This window comes from Rhamphochromis longiceps, linkage group LG9 (assembly GCF_057381845.1).
Source record: "Rhamphochromis longiceps isolate RC_006_pf linkage group LG9, R_longiceps_female_GT1.1, whole genome shotgun sequence".
NCBI classification, from domain to species: Eukaryota; Metazoa; Chordata; class Actinopteri; order Cichliformes; family Cichlidae; genus Rhamphochromis; species Rhamphochromis longiceps.
This window is the reverse complement of record NC_140565.1, coordinates 36,038,006-36,062,514: the sequence shown is the minus strand read 5'-3', so window position 1 is coordinate 36,062,514 and position 24,509 is coordinate 36,038,006. Positions and strand designations below refer to the sequence as shown.

The 24,509-nt window shown below is 46.4% G+C and overlaps 1 protein-coding gene across 1 annotated transcript in view; it reads left to right on the top strand.

Moving 5' to 3' along the window:
• Positions 1–24,509, top strand: part of dnah5l (dynein, axonemal, heavy chain 5 like) — a 60,116-nt gene that overhangs the window by 9,541 nt on the left and 26,066 nt on the right. Inside the window, exons 9-41 of the mRNA XM_085417603.1 lie at positions 1,935–2,121; positions 2,337–2,502; positions 3,055–3,148; positions 3,233–3,331; positions 3,986–4,167; positions 5,049–5,168; positions 5,248–5,353; positions 5,621–5,716; positions 7,106–7,201; positions 7,282–7,455; positions 7,646–7,735; positions 7,823–7,978; positions 8,233–8,372; positions 8,654–8,805; positions 8,911–9,118; positions 14,779–14,866; positions 15,167–15,290; positions 15,466–15,650; positions 15,840–15,932; positions 16,027–16,130; positions 16,497–16,593; positions 16,657–16,737; positions 17,992–18,246; positions 18,691–18,840; positions 18,920–19,038; positions 19,152–19,288; positions 19,363–19,525; positions 19,889–20,000; positions 20,772–20,900; positions 21,247–21,446; positions 21,604–21,757; positions 21,838–21,948; positions 22,041–22,196. Of these exons, the coding sequence (XP_085273729.1) occupies positions 1,935–2,121; positions 2,337–2,502; positions 3,055–3,148; positions 3,233–3,331; positions 3,986–4,167; positions 5,049–5,168; positions 5,248–5,353; positions 5,621–5,716; positions 7,106–7,201; positions 7,282–7,455; positions 7,646–7,735; positions 7,823–7,978; positions 8,233–8,372; positions 8,654–8,805; positions 8,911–9,118; positions 14,779–14,866; positions 15,167–15,290; positions 15,466–15,650; positions 15,840–15,932; positions 16,027–16,130; positions 16,497–16,593; positions 16,657–16,737; positions 17,992–18,246; positions 18,691–18,840; positions 18,920–19,038; positions 19,152–19,288; positions 19,363–19,525; positions 19,889–20,000; positions 20,772–20,900; positions 21,247–21,446; positions 21,604–21,757; positions 21,838–21,948; positions 22,041–22,196 (4,524 nt within the window). The remainder of the gene's footprint in view (positions 1–1,934; positions 2,122–2,336; positions 2,503–3,054; positions 3,149–3,232; positions 3,332–3,985; positions 4,168–5,048; positions 5,169–5,247; positions 5,354–5,620; positions 5,717–7,105; positions 7,202–7,281; positions 7,456–7,645; positions 7,736–7,822; positions 7,979–8,232; positions 8,373–8,653; positions 8,806–8,910; positions 9,119–14,778; positions 14,867–15,166; positions 15,291–15,465; positions 15,651–15,839; positions 15,933–16,026; positions 16,131–16,496; positions 16,594–16,656; positions 16,738–17,991; positions 18,247–18,690; positions 18,841–18,919; positions 19,039–19,151; positions 19,289–19,362; positions 19,526–19,888; positions 20,001–20,771; positions 20,901–21,246; positions 21,447–21,603; positions 21,758–21,837; positions 21,949–22,040; positions 22,197–24,509) is intronic.

Genomic DNA, 24,509 nt, shown 5'->3' with positions numbered 1-24,509 from the left:
ACCTCCATCCATTCAGGCTTTCACTGAGCACAAGAAGGGAGATGTTTTAAGCTTCCAGTGATCACATGACGCCATATATGAAGACTTTGTTGATGGTTGGAAGGAAGAACTCTCTTTAAACAGGAAGAGACTGAAAGCAAAGAAAGGGGAGGGAGGGGCAGCCATGAGGGGTCAATCCTGTGAAGAGAAGCTAGTGTAGGAGAAATCTGCTGTTTCTAGTCCCTGTCAGGACTCTTGCTGCAGCATTTTGGATCAGCTGAAGGCTTTTCAGCGAGTTTTTAGGACTTCCTGATAATAATGAATTACAGTCGTCCAGCCTGGAAGTAATAAATGCATGAACTAGTTTTTCAGCGTCACTCTGAGACAGGATATTTCTAACTGTAGCCCTCATTTACTCAATACCATTAAATAAATGGGCTTTGGGTTCTTTTCCTAGTGTACTCTCGTACGATATTTTTTAAATTAATCTCTTGTTTCTGGGATCAATGAAGCTTATTCCTTAACAGTAGCACTACACGCAGAAATGAACACTAGTGTCTATAGTGCAGTAAATCATGTCATACACCATGTAAAGTAGAGCCTTGCAACCCTCCTTTAATTTACCAAACAATGAAAACAAACTAATAAAACCAAAAAACGCACACAGCAATTTACCCACTGTACACAGGATCTCCACATATACAGTGTAAACCACCAGTGATAAAACAATTATAGTCCCAAACTAAACCTAAAGCCGGCAGAGATAAACCCTACGTTGCAGGCCTGTATTGCTCCAGTGTAAATCCAAAAGATCTCCCAACCGGAAGTTCTTCACTCAACGAGCAAAACATAAATAAATAAACTCAGTACCTTGTGAAACGTGCAATTCCTACCAGATTAATCCAGGCAACAGGTTGTCTTCAGCTCCTTCAGAAACACTCCGCTCTGAATGCAGCAGCACAAAGATGAGGAAAGTCCGTGATCTCCACCTGCTCCACAAGCTACCTGTTTTAGCTTCCCACGTTGCCAGAGGTACTCTGAGTGACTATCTGGGGTGTGTCCGTCGTTATCCAGTTCGCTAACGATCCTCTGCAGCCTGTTAGGCTCCACAACTTTAGCTAAACAGCAGCCTACAGTAGTCCTTATTAGCGAACGGCTGGGTTAGCCTCACTTTAACTCAATGCGTGCACGGCAGCAAGAAACAAAGCACACAGTCCAGACTCACGCTGAAACTTTACGTGTTGTGTCACTAGCTTACCGACACTGTGACTTATCTGTCCGAAAAGTCACAACACACTTACTACTAGTAGATAAAAACAAGCTAACTTCTCCGGATGCTCCGTGTAACTCACGCGCCACCGCCCTCTCTCCTCGCGCTCTCTTTTTCCTTCTCCACCCTGTGTTACCTTCACAGACCATATCCCCGTAGGAGATTACAGTTCTCACAAGCAATTCACAATAAAACAAAGATAACTTATTTTAAACAATGCAAACATGTTTTTAATCAGTTGACATGAACTTTGATCTTTTTAATAAACAAGAAAATGTAAATAAATGAACTTTACTCTTTGATATTTATATTCTAAGACTTCACTCTTATTTTACTATTTATGCATCTTTTTAACCCGGGTTACGTAACTTTAGAGATGTTGCACAAATGGAAGAAAGCAGTCTTACATATTCGTTTAATATGTGCGTTGAAGGACATGTCCTGGTCAAACATGACTCCAAGGTTCCTCACAGTGTTACTGGAGGCCACACCTTGGGCTTATCTGTAGCTGCTGGTTTCTCTTTGTGGGGTTTGACTGTAGGGCAGCTGTTACATAATGATCCATGAAAAGTCTTATTTGTGTGCAGTGCTCCTCCTGATGCTTTTGGCTGTGAATAAGGTAAAAGGTGAAACAGGAAACACATTAACCTTTGTTGTTATTGCTGACCTTTGACCCTGTGCCCAGTCGTGGGGCTCTGTGCAGGACGGCGCCTCGTGTCCACACGTCCGGTCCTTCCTGTCCTCGGTGGATCAGTTCGTCAGTAATCTGAGCTCAGCCCGACTGAACATGGAGAGAAAGTTCCAGCTGCAGCACGTGGAGCTTCCTGACGCCATCAGCCAGCTGAGCAGCCCTGCAGACTACAGAGCAGCAGGTATGAAGCTCAAGCTGTTCACATCTCACACAAACAATAAGACTGTTGGAAATACAGGAAACATCGTTTAAAGCTTTAAAAATCAGCTCTCAGGTAAATCAAACCAGTTTATCTGTGGAAGCTGAAGGAAGCATCTGACCGGAGATGATGGCTTCTTTGAAATAATGAGTCCGTGTTCACGTGTGTTCAGAGGAACTCGTGTGTTTCGCTCTCAGCCAATAACAGTGAGCTGGTGGAGCGTCTGGAGGAGGCGTTGACCCTGTGGACCAATCAAATCAAGCAGGTGCTGACGGAGAGCGAGCAGATGAGGAAAGAGGCCGACGACGCCGGGCCGTCGGCCGAGCTGGAGCACTGGAAGAGCTGCACGGTGACCTTCAACAGGTAGACGCGTCCTCTCAGCTGGATCTCACTTTAAACTCCGTTTATCAAACATGATCTGACGTCTGTGGACAGAAGCTCCTCAGACCTGCAACAGTTTAGTCTCCACTCTGAGACTTCAGGACAAAACCACTTTTACACAATATAACTTTCTGTTCTTTCTCTTTCTGCTCTTCGAAGTCGAAATGTTCCAAAATATTCACGTGTTTGTTTGTTTGTTTAATAGTTTTTAACCCTTTCATGCATGAATTATGACGACATCAATCAGGATTCTTTCTTTAGTATTTTTATTCATCTTTAGGGATGAAAAAAGATTTTTTAAACGTATTTTTCCATCTTGGTTTGAAGAAATGTTTTGTGCACTTACACTGGCTGACCAGTAGGTGGCAGGTACGGAGCGACACATCAGAGTCCAATGTAGAGTTTATGTGCAAGTACGACATCAACACTGACACGAATACAAGCAAACAGCCTTTGAACAGCTGTAACTGTGTGTGTGTGTGTGTGTGTGTGTGTGTGTGTGTGTGTGTGTGTGTGTGTGTGTGTGTGTGTCAGTCTGCTGGAGGAGGTGAAGGGCTCTCAGGTGAGGAGGACTCTGGGGGTCCTGCAGGTGGCTCAGTCTCGCTGCCTGCGTGCCTGGAGAGATCTGGTCAGCAGTTTATTTCCTGTTCAGTTCACAGTTGTTGTCTCGACGACGCTGACGTCATCACTGATCGATTTATTGATTTACCAGGACAGAGACATCACTGTGGTGGCCAACGAGGCGAAGGACAACGTCAAGTATCTTTACACCCTCAACAAGTTCTTTGGATCTGTGGAAAAATCCACTCCTGTGAGAAAAACACTCTTCATGTCTTTCTGTATAAAAGCGTCTGTTTGAGTCCTTCATGATTGTGAGGAACAGAAAACAGTGAAGACATCGTCACAGAGAGGCTGTAGTCACAAATCACAGCTGAGACAAAGGCCTGTAACTTAAGAAGAAGAAGAAAGAATTAAAGTGACTGTTTAAAAACTAAAGACTTCTTTTCTTTTCTCAGTTTCAGACTTTTAAAAAAGTTTAAAAAGATCAAAGAGACAAACAGGTTTGATCAGGATCACAGCTCAGTCTGAGATGTTCCAGCTCTGATTCATCAGCAGTATTTCTCTCATTCATCTTTTTTGGATGTTCTGTGATGGTGAATTTGTCCGTTTGTGATGATGAGTCGGGTGTTTCACCTCCACCAGCTTCTTTTTTAATGGTTTTTATTATTTCTTCTTTTGCATCGGGTCTGATGACAAACCGTTTTCTTGTTACTGGATCAGATTTGGTGGATACAGAATTCTCCAGCTCAGCCTGAATGTGCATTTATTTGATGTCTACATGTCAGTAATGAGGCTGCTGTCTGTTCCTGCTGTGTCAGCAGTTTGTTCCTCACACTGAAGCTCGTATCAGTCACCGGACAAACCGCCTCTCATCCTCCGTCTTCCTTTTCTCCCGGCCCCACAGACCAGGATGCTGGAGCACATTCCCAGTCTGATGAACGGCATCAAGATGATCCACGTGGTGTCCCAGTACTACAACACCTCAGAGAGGACGAGCTCACTGCTGCTCAAGGTCACCAACCAGATGATCAGCACCTGCAGGAGCTACCTGCTGCAGGGCGTGAGGCGAGTCTGGGAGCACAGCAGGTACCGCAGCACACCTGAAACTGACGTTAGACTGAAACTTCAGATCATCACAGAGTTTAGACTCAGACTAACAAATGGACTCAGCAACGTGTGTGTGTGTGTGTGTGTGTGTGTGTGTGTGTGTGTGTGTGTGTGTCTGTGTGTGTGTGTGTGTGTGTGTGTGTCTGTGTGTGTCTGTGTGTGTGTGTGTGTGTGTCTGTGTGTGTCTGTGTCTGTGTGTGTCTGTGTGTGTGTCTGTGTGTCTGTGTGTGTGTGTGTGTGTGTGTGTGTGTGTGTGTCTGTGTGTGTCTGTGTGTGTGTGTGTGTGTGTGTGTGTGTGTCTGTGTCTGTGTGTGTCTGTGTGTGTGTCTGTGTGTCTGTGTGTGTGTGTCTGTGTGTGTCTGTGTGTGTGTGTGTGTGTGTGTGTGTGTGTCTGTGTGTCTGTGTGTGTGTGTGTGTGTGTCTGTGTGTGTGTGTGTGTGTGTGTGTCTGTGTGTGTGTCTGTGTGTGTGCGTGCGTGTGTGTGCGTGTGTGTGTGTCTGTGTGTGTCTGTGTGTGTGTGTCTGTGTGTGTGTGTGTGTGTGTGTGTGTGTCTGTGTGTGTGTCTGTGTGTGTGCGTGCGTGTGTGTGCGTGTGTGTGTGTCTGTGTGCGTGCGTGTGTGTGCGTGTGTGTGTGTCTGTGTGTGTGCGTGCGTGTGTGTGTGTGTGTCTGTGTGTGTCTGTGTGTGTGTGTCTGTGTGTGTGTGTGTGTGTGTGTGTGTGTGTCTGTGTGTGTGTGTGTGTGTGTGTGTCTGTGTGTGTGTGTGTGTGTGCGTGTGTGTGTGTCTGTGTGTGTCTGTGTGTGTGTCTGTGTGTGTGTGTGTGTGTGTGTGTGTGTGTGTGTGTGTGTGTGTGTGTGTCAGGCCGGTGCTGCTGCAGAGAATCTCTGACTGCTGTAATCTGAATGCTGTGTATCAGCGAAGCTTCCACAGCGTCAGAGACAAACTGAGAGGAAACCCTGAGAACAGACAGTTTGACTTCAGGTGATCAGTAACTGACTCTGAGTCAGAGCGTGTCAGCGGCGTCACGCTAACCTTTACACACGTGTGTGCGTGTTTTCAGTGAGAACTACATCTTCGGGAAGTTTGACTCTTTCTGCCGCCGTCTGGAGAAGATGGCCGACATGGCGTCCACGCTGGAGAGCCTGGCTGCTCTGCAGAGCATGAAGGTGGATGATTGTCAGATTAGAAACGAGTGACTCCATCAGATATCCATCAATGCACAATAATAATGATAATAAGACGTTTATAATATAAAAATGATCGAATTGAAGTCAGTGCAAAGCTACAGTGATGAATGGACATTTGTAATGATTCTGTATAAACGTATTTCCTCCTTTTATTATTTATTAATGGTGTCAAAAGTCTATTTTGCAGTTCTTCCATTTCAGTGTGACAGAAATGAGACGATTCAACTGAGCTCAGGTGTGTTTCAGGTGGAGGGCGTGGAGAAGATCTGTGTTCGCTACCAGACCATCGTCTCCACAACTGAGTCCAAGACCTGTGACGTCCTGGATCAGCGCAAACTGGAGGTGATTTCAAATCTATATTCTTGAAACACATTAATCACTTTTATTATATACGGGAAAAATCACAGAAACAGAGAAAAATGGAAGAAAAGGACGAGGAACTGTGACGCTGCGGTGCAGACTGTGGAGTTGTAGGAGGAGCTAAAATGCAGGACTTCATGAGTGACAGTGGATTCATTTAAAGTCAGTGGAGAAAACACAGTTAAATCCCAGCACTGTGACTTCTGTGGCAATTCCTCCTGAATCCCACACATGTCTGTGATCAAGTGGAAACACAACTTCAACAAACTCCTGCTCCCAACCGTGGCTCCGTGAAAAACACTCTGCTGAACCCTGGTGACACAAAAACACAGGTCAGAGGTCATCCAGCGAGCGAGGTGTCTTCACAATAATTATTATTAGGATGAGTTAGACTGAAGGATCCCACGCCCACTGGAACTCAGCCACACTCTTAAACACGGCTCTCCTGTGGAAAACAGCGAAAACCACAAAAACACCTGAGTCCTGCTTCCCCAGACCCCGGCCCTGACAGGAACAGGACTTTATTGGTTTTACTGGGACAGCTTTTATCAGAAGAATATGATTGTGAAGCTTCTCTCACAGTGAGGCTGAATGAGCCAATAACAGCTAATAACACAGTAACAGGTACGTTTCATGTCTTTATTGGACTCTGAGTAATCACACTCTGACCTCACAGAGCAGCTGGATGAACAAAGAGAACTTTTACTAACTGCCTTTGAACACAACAGCCTCCATCAGAGGTCAGAACAGTCGTTTCCCTCCTGGTCTCCTAACACGAGCACCGTTCTTATCAGCTATTTATCAGACTGTAGTCACGCAGTCACACATGTTATCCAGCATGTGCTTCGCTGTAGTGTCTCTGTGCACCAGTATGCACGCTCACAAACATCTGGCAGGCACATCGTCCACAGGTCACACACCCTTACACACTCACAGATGTGGACATTATAACACTGCTCATAGAGACATAGCTGAACCAAAGCTCACACAGAGAGGAAACCAGTGTGCAGGTTTATTGATGGATGTTACCGACTCAAAGCTGAACTGAACAGTCCTGAAAGTCAGAAGTTCCTCCGTTTGTGGACAGATGCTCTTACTGTGGAGCGATGAACAAGTCTTTGAAAGGCTTTCAGGGCTTTCTACCAGTCTGATCTTCCTGAAACGCTCAACTCCATTTGCTTTAAGAGAAGTCAGTGTGTTCAGCAAACACAACAACAGTGTGTGTTTAGTTCAGACAGCGTGTGTTTCTGTCTAATGATGTCTTGGATGATGATCAGAAATAACTCGGTGGTTGCAGAGGCTTCAGCTTACCTCGCTCTTCCAGCTGTTACGAGTTGTGGTTCAGTCCTGAGGAAGCTCTGTGTGTCTCAGTTTGACAGAGACTATGCAGACTTCCAGCTCCAGGTTCAGAGTGTGTTCCAGTGTCTTCGGTCTCTGCTGGACGACTGGTTCAGCCGGCCTGTCTCTGTGAGTTCACACAATCAGAACTGAAAGCGACTTCTTATCGTATCAAACACACAGAACTGAAACAATGTGTCTGGATTCAGACGCAGAGATTGCTGGAGCTGTTGGCCATGTTTGAGTTGGGTCCGCTGGCTCGCTTGGACCTGAGGCAGTACTACCTGCTGCTGCTGCAGCGCTACAGCCGAGATCTGGAGCTGCTGAGGAAGACCTACCAGAAACACAAGGACCGGCCGCCCATCGGACGCAACCTGCCGCCGGTACTTACACCTGCTCACCCTGTGCTCACAAACACCAGCAGGAAATTCACTACTTTAAATCCGAGTGTCAAACTCCAGTCCTGGAGGATGCTTCTATTGTGCTTCTATTGTGCTTCTATTGTGCTTCTATTGAGAAATACAGATGATTTATTTACCGATAGAGCTTTTGTTATTGATCTCTCTCTCTCAGGTGTCAGGCAGGGTCCTTTGGAGCCGGCAGCTCTTCAGGAAGGTTGAAGCTCCGATGTTGATCCTGAAGAAGAAGCTTGACTTCCTGAAGGTGCACACTCTGACTTTACCCCATCAGTCACATGATCTCTGTGATGACCGCGTCCTCGGTGACGCCGCCTGTCTGTGTCTGTCTCAGGGACCAGAGATGACAAAAGTCATCCGGAGCTACAACCAGCTGGCTGTGGTGTTGCTGCAGTACGAGGTGCTGCACCTGCAGGGGTGGAGTCAGGCTGCAGAGAGTGCGCCACGCTGCCTGAGCACCGCCCTGCTGGTCCGGCATGAAGACAGCAAGGTTTGTGACGACTGAATGAAAGCAGCTTTTAAAGGTCGTGCATGGCTTTAACTTTTTAATCATCTTTTTCAGATTTGAACAAATCGTTTTTACACATTTCAGTCATGTGACCGACAGTCCAGAGCCGACTGCTTTTGTTTCTGCAGGCAGTGAACTAACACCACACACTCCACTTTCCTTTGGATGCTGGATCCTTAAATTTGCTGTTAGATTTTAGATTTTATTGAACCTTTGAAAGAGCCTCTTTGTTTCAGGAGGTCTCGGTGAACCTGGACCCTGTGGTGCTGGAGGTGCTGCAGGAAGCTCGGTGGATGACCAAACTGGGCGTGAACGTTCCAAAGGTCATCCAGAAGATGACCTCCAGGGAATCAGAGCTCAGAGATTTGTACAGCCGGTGAGAGCAGCTGTTCACTCCAGCTGTAGGCGCGTCAGCAGCTCATTCTGTGATGTTCTCACTCAAATCCATCACATGAATGTCTTTTCTTTGGTTTGTAGTTCTTGTTGTTACTTCACTCTGTGCTGGATAGAAAAGCTCACAGAAACAAGGCGCTTGTTCTTGATTAAACAACATCATGATTTATTTTCTCTGCGACGTTACTCATCTCAGACTCGTCTTCATCTCTTCTTCACTTTGGTAAACTTGTGTTTTCTTTGATGGTGCTGACTCTGGTCCAGACTGCTGGAGATGCTCCAGGACTACAGCTCTGTGGTGGGCAGGGTCCCACCTCTCCTCCTCCCCCTCATGCAGCCCTTCATTGGCCGTGTGGAGGCAGCTCTCTCCCCTGGACTCACCTCACTGTCCTGGACTGCCCTCAACACTGAGCGGTGTAAGGACGGACAGCTTCCCGTCTCATTGTTGTTGTGCTAATATACAAAGAAAGGACATCAGATTTATAAGCATTCGATAATGATTCCCTTCCACTCTGTGTCAGTCCTGCAGAATGTGTATGTGGCTCTCAAAGACGTGGACCTGGTGGCCAAAATGGCGACAGACCTGTTGGACTGTCGCATCGGCCGGCTGCTTGGGGCCATGTCGTCCTGCTGTCTGCTGGTCCTTCCTGAAGACTCGTCTGTGTCGGCGCAGGACCTCCTGCTACAGACAGGAAGCTTGGTCCAAGCTGCTGCTGTCACCCTGAGCTGGTAACACTGACAGCAACACTGACAGTAACACTGACAGCAACACTGACAGTAACACTGACAGTAACACTGACAGCAACACTGACAGTAACACTGACAGCAACACTGACAGTAACACTGACAGCAACACTGACAGCAACACTGACAGTAACACTGACAGCAACACTGACAGCAACACTGACAGTAACACTGACAGCAAAACTGACAGCAACACTGACAGTAACACTGACAGTAACAGTAACACTGACAGCAACACTGACAGTAACACTGACAGCAAAACTGACAGCAAAACTGACAGTAACACTGACAGTAACACTGACAGTAACAGTAACACTGACAGCAACACTGACAGTAACACTGACAGTAACACTGACAGTAACACTGACAGCAAAACTGACAGCAACACTGACAGTAACACTGACAGCAACACTGACAGCAACACTGACAGTAACACTGACAGCAAAACTGACAGCAACACTGACAGTAACACTGACAGCAACACTGACAGCAACACTGACAGTAACACTGACAGCAAAACTGACAGCAACACTGACAGTAACACTGACAGTAACACTGACAGCAACACTGACAGTAACACTGACAGCAAAACTGACAGCAACACTGACAGTAACACTGACAGTAACACTGACAGCAACACCGACAGTAACACTGACAGCAACACTGACAGCAACACTGACAGCAACACTGACAGCAAAACTGACAGCAACACTGACAGTAACACTGACAGCAACACTGACAGCAACACTGACAGTAACACTAACAGTAACACTGACAGTAACACTGACAGCAACACTGACAGTAACACTGACAGTAACACTGACAGCAAAACTGACAGCAACACTGACAGTAACACTGACAGCAACACTGACAGCAACACTGACAGGAACACTGACAGCAACACTGACAGCAACACCGACAGTAACACTGACAGCAACACTGACAGCAACACCGACAGTAACACTGACAGCAACACTGACAGCAACACTGACAGTAACACTGACAGCAACACTGACAGCAACACTGACAGTAACACTAACAGTAACAGTAACTGATAGGTTTGTAGCTTGAACCCATCCGCTGGAACGTTGAAGGCAATATAATTACACTGCAAGCAAGACACAAGTAGGCAAAGTTCTTCATGTTACTCGTGCACGGGAGAGAACCGGACAGGCGCCGTTCCTTCGCCTGACCCCAGTTGCTCTCGTCCGTTCTCCCGTACCACTGCCCTTTTATTGAGGTTACATGAATATGCATAGGTTCATTAACATATGACGTCTACATACAAACAAAGAGTACCTTGCCTGTGTGTGTGTTGGCGTATGTGGTGTGTGTGTGTGTGTGTGTGTGTGTGTGTGTGTGTGTGTGTGTGTGTGTGTGTGGGTGTGTGTGGGTACTGCTGATCAAAGGGTCATAAAAGCACACAAGCAAACATCCTTGGTCAGGAAGAGAGTAGACCCCCCCTCATCCTAGATAACACCGTGAGGAAGTCCAGCAGTTCATTTATACACAAAAAGCACTTAGACTAGAACAGACGTAACTACGTTAATCCTACCATAAAACAATTAAACAAGGTACGAACTTTCCCTTGCTTCCAGGATGTAGGTGTGCATTCTAGTGTGGAATACACACCAAGCCTCTGTAGCCTGTTAAAGATCACCCAACTTATCACTACACAATTAATTATACACCTCTAAGCATCCATGGTTAAATATTTGTAAGCATAAATGACAATCAACAATACAAACTCTAACAGCAACACTGACAGCAACACTGACAGCAAAACTGACAGCAACACTGACAGCAACACTGACAGTAACACTGACAGCAACACTGACAGCAAAACTGACAGCAACACTGACAGCAACACTGACAGTAACACTGACAGCAACACTGACAGTAACACTAACAGTAACACTGACAGCAACACTGACAGCAACACTGACAGCAAAACTGACAGCAACACTGACAGCAACACTGACAGTAACACTGACAGCAACACTGACAGCAAAACTGACAGTAACACAGACAGTAACAGTAACACTGACAGCAACACTGACAGTAACACTGACAGCAAAACTGACAGTAACACTGACAGTAACAGCAACACTGACAGCAACACTGACAGCAACACTGACAGTAACACTGACAGCAACACTGACAGCAACACTGACAGTAACACTAACAGTAACAGCAAAACTGACAGCAACACTGACAGTAACACTAACAGTAACAGTAACACTGACAGCAAAACTGACAGTAACACTGACAGCAACAGTGACAGCAACAGTGACAGCAACACTGACAGCAAAACTGAAAGCAACACTGACAGTAACACTAACAGTAACAGCAAAACTGACAGCAACACTGACAGTAACACTAACAGTAACAGTAACACTGACAGCAACACTGACAGTAACACTGACAGCAACACTGACAGTAACACTGACAGTAACAGTAACACTGACAGCAACACTAACAGCAACAGTAACACTCACAGTAACACTGACAGCAAAACTGACAGTAACACTGACAGTAACACTGACAGTAACAGTAACACTGACAGCAACACTGACAGTAACACTAACACTGACAGCAACACTGACAGTAACACTGACAGTAACACTGACAGTAACAGTAACACTGACAGCAACACTGACAGTAACACTAACACTGACAGCAACACTGACAGCAACACTGACAGTAACACTGACAGCAACACTGACAGCAACACTGACAGCAAAACTGACAGCAACACTGACAGCAACACTGACAGTAACACTAACAGTAACAGCAAAACTGACAGCAACACTGACAGTAACACTAACAGTAACAGTAACACTGACAGTAACACTGACAGCAAAACTGACAGTAACACTGACAGCAACAGTGACAGCAACAGTGACAGCAACACTGACAGCAAAACTGAAAGCAACACTGACAGTAACACTAACAGTAACAGTAACACTGACAGCAACACTGACAGTAACACTGACAGCAACACTGACAGCAACACTGACAGTAACACTGACAGTAACAGTAACACTGACAGCAACACTAACAGCAACAGTAACACTCACAGTAACACTGACAGCAAAACTGACAGCAAAACTGACAGTAACACTGACAGTAACAGTAACACTGACAGCAACACTGACAGTAACACTAACACTGACAGCAACACTGACAGCAACACTGACAGTAACACTGACAGTAACACTGACAGTAACAGTAACACTGACAGCAACACTGACAGTAACACTAACACTGACAGTAACACTGACAGCAACACTAACAGCAACAGTAACACTGACAGTAACACTGACAGCAAAACTGACAGTAACACTGACAGTAACACTGACAGTAACAGTAACACTGACAGCAACACTGACAGTAACACTAACACTGACAGCAACACTGACAGCAAAACTGACAGCAACAGTGACAGCAACAGTGACAGCAACACTGACAGTAACACTGACAGCAACACTGACAGCAACACTGACAGTAACACTGACAGTAACACTGACAGCAACACTGACAGCAACACTGACAGTAACACTGACAGTAACAGTAACACTGACAGCAACACTGACAGTAACACTAACACTGACAGTAACACTGACAGCAACACTAACAGCAACAGTAACACTGACAGTAACACTGACAGCAAAACTGACAGTAACACTGACAGTAACACTGACAGTAACAGTAACACTGACAGCAACACTGACAGTAACACTAACACTGACAGCAACACTGACAGCAAAACTGACAGCAACAGTGACAGCAACAGTGACAGCAACACTGACAGTAACACTGACAGCAACACTGACAGTAACACTAACAGTAACAGTAACACTGACAGTAACACTGACAGCAAAACTGACAGTAACACTGACAGCAACAGTGACAGCAACAGTGACAGCAACACTGACAGCAAAACTGAAAGCAACACTGACAGTAACACTAACAGTAACAGTAACACTGACAGCAACACTGACAGTAACACTGACAGCAACACTGACAGCAACACTGACAGTAACACTGACAGTAACAGTAACACTGACAGCAACACTAACAGCAACAGTAACACTCACAGTAACACTGACAGCAAAACTGACAGCAAAACTGACAGTAACACTGACAGTAACAGTAACACTGACAGCAACACTGACAGTAACACTAACACTGACAGCAACACTGACAGCAACACTGACAGTAACACTGACAGTAACACTGACAGTAACAGTAACACTGACAGCAACACTGACAGTAACACTAACACTGACAGTAACACTGACAGCAACACTAACAGCAACAGTAACACTGACAGTAACACTGACAGCAAAACTGACAGTAACACTGACAGTAACACTGACAGTAACAGTAACACTGACAGCAACACTGACAGTAACACTAACACTGACAGCAACACTGACAGCAAAACTGACAGCAACAGTGACAGCAACAGTGACAGCAACACTGACAGTAACACTGACAGCAACACTGACAGCAACACTGACAGCAACACTGACAGTAACACTGACAGTAACAGTAACACTGACAGCAACACTGACAGTAACACTAACACTGACAGTAACACTGACAGCAACACTAACAGCAACAGTAACACTGACAGTAACACTGACAGCAAAACTGACAGTAACACTGACAGTAACACTGACAGTAACAGTAACACTGACAGCAACACTGACAGTAACACTAACACTGACAGCAACACTGACAGCAAAACTGACAGCAACAGTGACAGCAACAGTGACAGCAACACTGACAGTAACACTGACAGCAACACTGACAGCAACACTGACAGTAACACTGACAGTAACAGCAAAACTGACAGCAACACTGACAGTAACACTGACAGCAACACTGACAGTAACACTGACAGTAACACTGGCACGTGAAAGGCTGCATTTATTTAACATGAGTCACAGTTCTGCAGCTGTGTCGAGCCGCTCACCCACTGCTGTAAATATCCTGCTGTTAAACTGTGACACAGAAAAATAAAGAACTTGGTGACGATAAAGTCAGAGGAAAGACTCCCACAAACAAATGAAAGCAACAAGCAGAAGTTCAGCCGTAGCAAAACCCATATTTACATATATTAATCATCAGGCTCAGCAGCAGATGTGAGATCACAAGTAAAGTGAATATGACAATATTCAGACACAAAACTGTGACTTCTGTGATGTTTGTGATGGTGTCTCTTTACTGACATGAGGTTAGTGCATCACACAGATACCTGCCTATTACTGCTCAGTAGCCAATCCTGGAGCTCAGCCTTGATGGACGGTGTGTTGCCACAGCAACCTCACAGCAGTTGTATTGTTGGTCAGATAACAGACGTGGTCCAGAGGTCCAGTTCAGGGACTCCAAAGAGGCCACGCCCCTTATGATGTCAACTTTAAACCTTAATGAGCTTTAGACGCCAAACAGCTTGTATCAGGCTGTAAACATGTTTAACATGGGAGTCTATGGGGACTGAGTCAGTGCTGCCTCTGCTGGACGTTAGAGGAACTGCAGATTTGGTCCTGCTGGTCTGTGTGCGTCCATCACACTGTGTCTGTGTGTGTCCATCACACTGTGTCTGTGTGTGTCCATCACACTGTGTCTGTGTGCAGGCAGAGTCAGCAGGTGGAGAGATACGTGTACGAACTGATCGAGGAGCTGAAGAGGAAGATGAAGACTGTGGAGACTGTTAACCTCGAGGTCACGCACACACACACACACACACACACGCACACACACACGCACACACACGCACACACACACACACACACGCACACACACGCACGCACATGCACACACACACACACGCACACACACGCACGCACACGCACACACACACACACGCACACACACACGCACACACACACACACACACACACGCACACACACACACACGCACACACACACACACACACACACACACACACGCACGCACACACACACACACACACACACGCACACACACACACACACTCATTCATCTCTGCTCGTCGTCCTCAGGGGTCTTTTAAGTGTCTCCATCCAGACTCCAAACAGAAGACTCGCTGTCTGTCATGTCTCCCTTGTCGTTTCTACAACCTGATTGGTCAGCTCTGTTACCGCAGCACTGAAGCTCTGGTCAAAGGTCAGCCTCCTGTTCTACCACGTCTCCTTGTGTCCTGTTTCTTCCTTCCTGCCATCGTACTCTTCTTCTTCTGTCCTCCTTCTGTTCAGTCTGAACTTCCAGAGAAACACATTTGCTCTGTTTCAACCAACAAATCCTCTTACAAGCCGCCTGAGCTTGGACTGTTTCCTCTTAGCCACCAGATCCTCCCTGGAGGCCCTGAGGAGGAGACTTCATGTGTCCAAAAAACAGCCACACTTTTCCTCCTTGGTGTCTTCCTCCAGCGGTGCCCAGCCAGCTCCTCCTCCACCTCTCCTCACAACCTCCATCCAGCTTGCAATCCCCAACATGGTCCTCAGACCCAGTCTGGATGACATTCAGGTATTTGTGTCCAGAGGAGCAGATTTGACCCTCAGTAACATTTTGGAAGTTCTCATGTGTCGGCAGGTCCACCGTCTGGTTTCACAGCAGGACGCCACACAGGACTGGCCTTGTAGTTAATGTCATGTTCATGCACCTGCCCGTCACTGCTGTCAGTTACTCAGCCTGTGTGTCCTTCTCACGTCTCAGTCTGTGGTGAATAAGCTGGTGGGCGTCGTGCTGTCTGTGACCAAAGACGTCCCTCTGTGGACTTACTCTCACCTGCAGTACAAACAGCAGCAGGTACGCTCATCTGACTCATCCTGCTTTAAAATCACCTGGTAGCAGGCAGCCAATCGCACTCCAGCTTCATCCCGCCCCTCTTTCTGTTTCTCAGGCGGAGCAGGCGGCGGGTCGTAGCGGAGGAGAGGACGTGGCAGTGAAGCCAGCGGTGCTGCGAGCGCTGGACAAACAGCTGGCTGAACACAAAGACATCAGCAGGTCAGTAAAACAGCAGAGACACGACAGGATGTTTGTCTGGCTGAGACGCTGTGGACACGCAGAGATGCACAATCACACCTGCAGCTGACGTCCTTTGACTGAAACACACAGAGTGGGTCCTGTGGAGAAAAGTTCTGCAGTCCCTGCACAAAATCTCAAAGTGACCTGCGACAAATTCAGATGGTGCACAGAGGCTCAGCGGTTAGTGCTGCTGCACCACTGTAGGAGGGTCCTGGGCTTGAACCTGGACAGTGTTAGAGTGTCTGTGTCCTCAGTGCTGTCTGATCAATTTCACATGTTCATCACGTGATCACATGACAGTCAGCCCATCAGTGCATGTTCTGATGATGATGATGTTTGGAGCAGGTTGGTGATGCAGCTCAGCTCCATCGTGTCACACCTGAAAGCTCAGGCTGCTGAAACCCTGAATGACCTCGGCCACTTCTCCACCCTGTGGAACCAGGTGTGTGTGTGTGTGTGTGTGTCTTAGTGTTGTTGAGCTGCACTAACAGCTGGCTGTGTTTAGGACCCAGAGGAGCAGGTGCAGGCCTTCCTGCAGTCCGACCCCTCCCTGACGGAGTTCAGCGCTCAGATCTGCTTCTACTCTGTGAGTCTACTTCCTGTTACAGACGCACCACTGAACATCGCCGTGCATTTACAGCTTATTATGTTTTTAGCTGAGTTATTAGTAAACACACAAAATCAAACAAGGAAACAAAAGAAAAGTGTTTGCAGTGCAGCAGTAGTACTTTTATAATAACAAATGTAAATGTATCACTGGTACAGCAGTCTGGGGTCATTAAAGGGCAGCTGGAGGAAAAAACATTCAGAAATTAAAGTCATAAATGTTCAAAATAAAATTGTTTTCACTTTTTCAAATGTTTCTATTCCCAAGAAAAATGTAATTTATGTGTAATTCATTCTCAATAAACATTGGACAGTCCTGCAGTTGCAGTTCAGTGGTAGTGCAGCAGGGGGCGCTGGTTAGCTTAGTTTCCACAGAGCAATCATTGCTAATTAGGGCTGGGTATCGTCACTGATTTCTAGAATCAATTCGATTCAATTCGATTTTAATTGGGGAAATTTAGCCTCAGACAGTCAGAAATATTATAATTCAGATCATGCATCAGTACATTTCCATATTTTTATATCTATAAAAAGAAACCTGACACTTGCGAGACTTTATCAAAGTGTGAGCATCACAGCAGAGGCCTTTGTGTCAAAGTAACTGAGGATAAAACCTAGAAAAGCATGAAGGAGATTTTCCTGTTCTGGGATTTTATAAAAATATTCTGCAGTAGATCAAAAATGAAAGAAACCATGAATCAACACGTGAACGTTACCTGATGCTGCTGAAGTGAAGCAGAGCAAAGTTACAGAGGTTTGATTAGAGACACAGCTGAGCGTTTGCAATTTTGCATCATTTGCATCATCATCATTGCGAGCTGTCGGCTTTCAGCCCCGACCGTGTCCGTGCCGTCGGTGAGAAAGTCACATCTCACTGATTCTGATGCGTCGGCGGGTCGAGCTTTGTGTTCACGTCTCTGTGCAGAAGCCGTGTTCCTGCTCTCATTTACTGTTTTAGCTGTTTGGTGGTTGTTGAAGTTTTGTGAGGTTTAACCTGAGATTCTGGCGTTTCGGGCAAAATAAATGTAAATGAAAAAATCGATTCAGGATTTTAATGAATCGAAATCACGTTATCCAAGCCAGAATCGATTTTAATCGATAAATCGATGATCAAAACCCACCGCTACTGCTAATGTGTCAGAGCTGAAAGAAAATGACCCTCACGTCCTTTAGAGCAGCTGATTTTGACCATACGTGTAGTGGATTTACCCATGATGCCTTGCTGTGCCTGCAGAGGCTGGAGGAGCAGATTTCGGAGCTCCCTGCGTTTTACACAGCGGGTTCGATCCTGTTGGACACCGACCAGCTGAAGCGTTCGCTCACTCACGAGTGTCGCTCCTGGAAACGAGCTTTCGGCGCCGCTCTGAACCGCCGAGCATCCGCCGACATGAACGACATCCTGTCGTTCGTGGACGCGCTCACGAAGCGTCTGCAGCGTCCAATCTCAGACCTGGATGATGTCAGAGCAGCCATGGCTGCACTCAGAGAGGTGAGCCAGCATCTGATTGGCTGTGTGTTACGTCTGCACCTCCTCTTTTTCTTTCAATTCTTCTTTCAGCCCAATAATCGAAAAATGATCCAGTTTTTCTTTTAGATTCTGATTAATTTATTTGTTCATAAACGTACAGCTGCTGATGTCTGGCACTGCCAAAATAAATATATAAAAATGAAATTAGCCAATTGAATAAATATCTCTTTCTTTAATTGCACTAAAATACTATAAAATCTATTTTATGCATCAATTATTTCATAAAATTAAAATTTCAGTCTTTCTTTAATTTTGGCACTTTCAGGCCTCTGTACTTTCTTCACATTCAGTCATGTTTTCTTTCTTCAGCAGTTTTTTCTCTCAGTCCTCATGTAACGACCCACAGAGTAGAATTCATTCATGAGCCCCTCCCCTCACTCATTCCTCTCCTGCTCACTGTTGGAGGTTCGGGAGGCGGAGTTTCGCATCGACGCCACCATCGGGCCGCTGGAGGAATCCTTCTCCCTGCTCAACAGACACGAGCTGCTCTACGGTGACGGGAACGGCGAGCGCGTGGACGGCCTGATGTACGCCTGGAAAAACCTCAGTGACCTGGTGAGTCAGAGGGAGGGGCGTCATGTGACAGGTGCAGGGATGCAGGTGTGTGTTATGTGTGTGTGTGTTGTGGCTTCAGGTGGTGCAGACCCAGAACACTCTGGTGCAGATTCAGCCCAGCATGAAGACAGACCTGCTGTCTGCAGTGCAGAGCCTCCAGAGCCAGGCTCAGAGCTTCTGCACCGACTACAACCAAAGGTACACCTCAGAGAGGCACCTGCTCCAGGTGGGCGGGGCCAACCAAATATCCATCCAGCCCGCCCTGAACCTGGGCGACATACTGATAATATCATTGATTATGATAAATGCAGGGGCCCGGGGGTGGAGGGCGTGGCCCCGGCTGAAGCCAGCGAGCGGCTGCAGAGTTTTCAGGCCGAGTTCGATCAGCTGTGGAGGAAGTACACCACCTGCTCAGGTGGAGAAGAGCTGTTCGGGCTGCCTGTGAACGGTACGGCTGAGCGACTCGCCCGCCCACTTCCTGTTTGTCTGCCTCCTTCCTCACCGGCCGTCTCCTCCCCGCAGAGTATCCGGAGCTGCAGAGGATCCGGAGGGAGCTCTCCCTGCTGTCCAAACTCTACAGTCTGTACAGCTCGGTCACCGACAGCGTCGCCGGCTACTACGACATCCTGTGGGCCGACCTCAACATCGAGAAGATCAGCGCGGAGCTGCAGGACTTCCAGAACAGGTGCAGCTCATTAAGGCTTCAGCAGGACGTTCTTGCCTCCACCTCACGTGTTCCCAAACAGACACATGTTACTTTACTGATCAATGAAAGCATCCTGACCTCTGACCTCACAGCACAGCCGCTCAGCTTCAGTTTGGATGTTAAATCTGTCATTAACGTTCTTAATGCCAAAGCTGAAACACATCAAACTGGATATGTGAGCGTTTCAGTTCAGCTCGTGTCTTCAGTGGCTCACAGTTTGAGAAGCAGCAGGATAGATGAAAAAAATCTGAGATTAGGAAACAAATGAATCTTGTTTATTGGCATTGATTGTTAAATATGTCGTTCACACACAGAGATGAAGTTTTGAAGTCTTTGTTTCAGGATCAGGAAGCTCCCAAAGGCCCTGAAGGAGTGGCAGGCCTTCAGAGATCTGAAGGAAACCATCGATGACTTCACAGAGATGTGTCCTCTGCTCTACATGATGGCCAACAAGGTGCCAGAAACATTTCACTGTGAAGCACATATACCAGCAACGTCCATCTGCAGGCATTTACACAGCAGCACACAGGTGTGAGAGGAGGACCTGGGGTGGAGTCCAGTTTCAGGGTGGTGCGCTGATAAGAGGAGCAGCTGTGGGCAGGATGGATGTGTGAAAGGAAATCAGCTGTGCTGGGAGCTTGATTTCATCACCTGCCTGAACCTCTGATTGAAGTTACTTACGCACTAAATTCACTCACATTACAATGATTTGATGTTGATGCAGCCGACTGCAGAGCAGCTACACAGACATGTTAGAACGTGTCGTGGAATTACACAAACGTTTGAGTAATAAAATACTTTTTAAAGGAAGGAAAAACAGGAAACTAAGAAACTGCACCAACGTTTGTGCAACAGCTTCATTGTTGGACTGATGGATTTTGGCTGTGGCCTTCAGCGGGGGTGTGGTGTCACGTCCTGCAGCTACCACAGTGGAAAGACAACAGACGCCGTGACATCGGCCACGGGCAGCAGTGAGGCTACATGTGCACATAAGGCTAGTTAGAGAGACGGAGGACAGACGGGTGACACAGGTGTAGACGGGCAGGAGAAAAGGAAGCAAAAGTACAGAAGACTTTCAAAATGAAAAAAGGAAGTGACAGGGCCAGAGACAACTAACACAGAGACTGAGATTTCACAATAAGATACAGGGTACACAACAAACGTGAAATATTTACATGTGTGTTGAAAGTACATAATAATAATGTGTAATAACTGTGTGGCTCAGGCGATGCTGCACAGACACTGGACTCGTCTCAGCGATGTGACCGGTCACAGCTTCCAGGTGGACTCTGACAGTTTGTGCCTGAGAAACATTATAGAGGCTCCGCTGCTGAAACACAGAGAGGACATCGAGGTGAGTCTAAAAACACTGCACGTGTAAACTGACCAGCCTAAACACACACGGACACACGCATACACACATGCACACAAACACACGCACACGCACACACGCACACACACACACACACACATACACACATGCACACGCCACTCTTACCTGAATTCATAAAACCCTAAAATACTGGATCAGTCCTAAAACTCCAGATTAAGATTACAGGTGAAAAATATTTCTGAAACTTTCATCTGAGCTGATTTTTTAAGAAAATGTATAAAATTCAAAGAAGAAAGAAAAACTTTTAATCCTGAAAGTTTATTAAAGCTCCTTTAATGTGAGAACGTGTTTTATCCGTGTGAACCAGGACGTTTGCATCAGCGCGGTGAAGGAGCGCGACATCGAGGCCAAGCTGAAGGACGTGGTGGCCGAGTGGAGCAGCCACACGCTCAGCTTCGCCACCTTCAGGAGCAGAGGAGAACTGCTGCTGAAAGGAGCCGAGACCGCAGAGAAAATCTCCATGATGGAGGACAGCCTGATGGTGCTGACGTCCCTGCTGAGCAACAGGTGAGGAGACGAGGGCAGAGGAGTTGAGGAGACGAGGGTGGAAGGAAAGCAAAGACGTCTCAGAGTCAGAAAGCAAGAAAAACATGAGAGGCAGGAAAGAAAAGTAGGAATGCTGTTTGTGCATGCAGGGTTACACCTGTGGCTCTTTGCTCCGCAGGTACAACGCTCCGTTCAAGCCCTCCATCCAGCTGTGGGTCCAGAAACTCTCCAACACCTCAGAGATCATCGAGAAGTGGCTGTTGGTTCAAAACCTCTGGATCTACCTTGAAGCGGTGTTTGTGGGTGGAGACATCGCCAAGCAGCTGCCTCAGGTAGGAGCAAACACTCAGACTTTAATTTGATCTTTTTTCTTTCATATTTAAGTCTGAAGTCTGAGTTTTAATCCCTGCAGGAGGCCAAACGTTTCCAGAACATCGACAAGTCGTGGCTGAGGATCATGCAGCGAGCGCACGAGGTTCCCAACGTGGTGCAGTGCTGCGTGGGAGACGAGATGCTCAGCCAGGTGCGGCCCACGTGCCTCTGAGCAACACTCTACCATGAGGGTAAAATACGAATGCTTGATTCACATCAGCTCCATCTGTCCTCCTCCTGCAGCTGCTCCCTCACCTGCTGGAGCAGTTGGAGCTCTGTCAGAAGTCTCTGTCCGGTTACCTGGAGAAGAAACGGTTGGTGTTCCCTCGTTTTTTCTTCGTGTCCGACCCCGCCCTGCTGGAGATTCTGGGCCAAGCCTCTGACTCACACACTATACAGGTGACACATTATACAGGTGACATGTTATACAGGTGACACACTATACAGGTGACACATTGTACAGGTGACACACTTTACAGGTGACACACTTTACAGGTGACACATTGTACAGGTGACACACTTTACAGGTGACACACTTTACAGGTGACACATTGTACAGGTGACACACTTTACAGGTGACACACTATACAGGTGACACATCATACAGGTGACACATTGTACAGGTGACACACTTTACAGGTGACACACTATACAGGTGACACATCATACAGGTGACACATTGTACAGGTGACACACTTTACAGGTGACATGTTATACAGGTGACACACTTTACAGGTGACACACTATACCGGTGACACACTATACAGGTGAGACATTATACAGGTGACAAACTATACAGGTGACACACTTTACAGGTGACACACTATACAGGTGACACATTGTACAGGTGACACATTGTACAGGTGACACATTGTACAGGTGACACACTTTACAGGTGACACATCATACAGGTGACACATTGTACAGGTGACACACTTTACAGGTGACACACTTTACAGGTGACATGTTATACAGGTGACACACTATACCGGTGACACACTATACAGGTGAGACATTATACAGGTGACAAACTATACAGGTGACACACTTTACAGGTGAGGCACTTTACAGGTGACACACTATACCGATGAGACATTGTACAGGTGACACACTATACAGGTGACACACTATACAGGTGACACATTATACAGGTGACAAACTATATAGGTGACACACTTTACAGGTGACACACTATACCGGTGACACACTATACAGGTGACACACTTTACAGGTGACACACTGTACAGGTGACACACTTTACAGGTGACACACTTTACAGGTGACACACTTTACAGGTGACATGTTATACAGGTGACACACTATACCGGTGACACACTATACAGGTGAGACATTATACAGGTGACAAACTATACAGGTGACACACTTTACAGGTGAGGCACTTTACAGGTGACACACTATACAGGTGACACGTTATACAGGTGACACACTATACCGGTGACACACTATACAGGTGAGACATTATACAGGTGACAAACTATACAGGTGACACACTTTACAGGTGAGGCACTTTACAGGTGACACACTATACAGGTGACACATTATACAGGTGACACACTATACAGGTGACACACTATACCGGTGACACACTATACAGGTGACACACTTTACAGGTGACACACTGTACAGGTGACACACTTTACAGGTGACACACTTTACAGGTGACACACTTTACAGGTGACACACTATACAGGTGACACACTTTACAGGTGACACACTGTACAGGTGACACACTTTACAGGTGACACACTTTACAGGTGACACACTTTACAGGTGACATGTTATACAGGTGACACACTATACCGGTGACACACTATACAGGTGAGACATTATACAGGTGACAAACTATACAGGTGACACACTTTACAGGTGAGGCACTTTACAGGTGACACACTATACAGGTGACACGTTATACAGGTGACACACTATACAGGTGACACATTATACAGGTGACAAACTATACAGGTGACACACTTTACAGGTGACACACTATACCGGTGACACACTATACAGGTGACACATCATACAGGTGACACACTATACAGGTGACACATCATACAGGTGACACATTGTACAGGTGACACATTGTACAGGTGACACACTTTACAGGTGACACACTTTACAGGTGACACATTGTACAGGTGACACACTTTACAGGTGACATGTTATACAGGTGACACACTTTACAGGTGACACATTGTACAGGTGACACACTTTACAGGTGACACACTTTACAGGTGACACACTATACAGGTGACACACTATACAGGTGACATGTTATACAGGTGACACACTATACAGGTGACACACTATACAGGTGACATGTTATACAGGTGACACACTATACAGGTGACACACTATACAGGTGACACACTTTACAGGTGACACATTGTACAGGTGACACACTTTACAGGTGACACATCATACAGGTGACACATTGTACACGTGACACACTATACAGGTGACACACTATACAGGTGACACACTTTACAGGTGACACATTGTACAGGTGACACACTTTACAGGTGACACACTTTACAGGTGACACACTTTACAGGTGACATGTTATACAGGTGACACACTATACAGGTGACACATCATACAGGTGACACACTTTACAGGTGACACATCATACAGGTGACACACTTTACAGGTGACACACTTTACAGGTGACACACTTTACAGGTGACATGT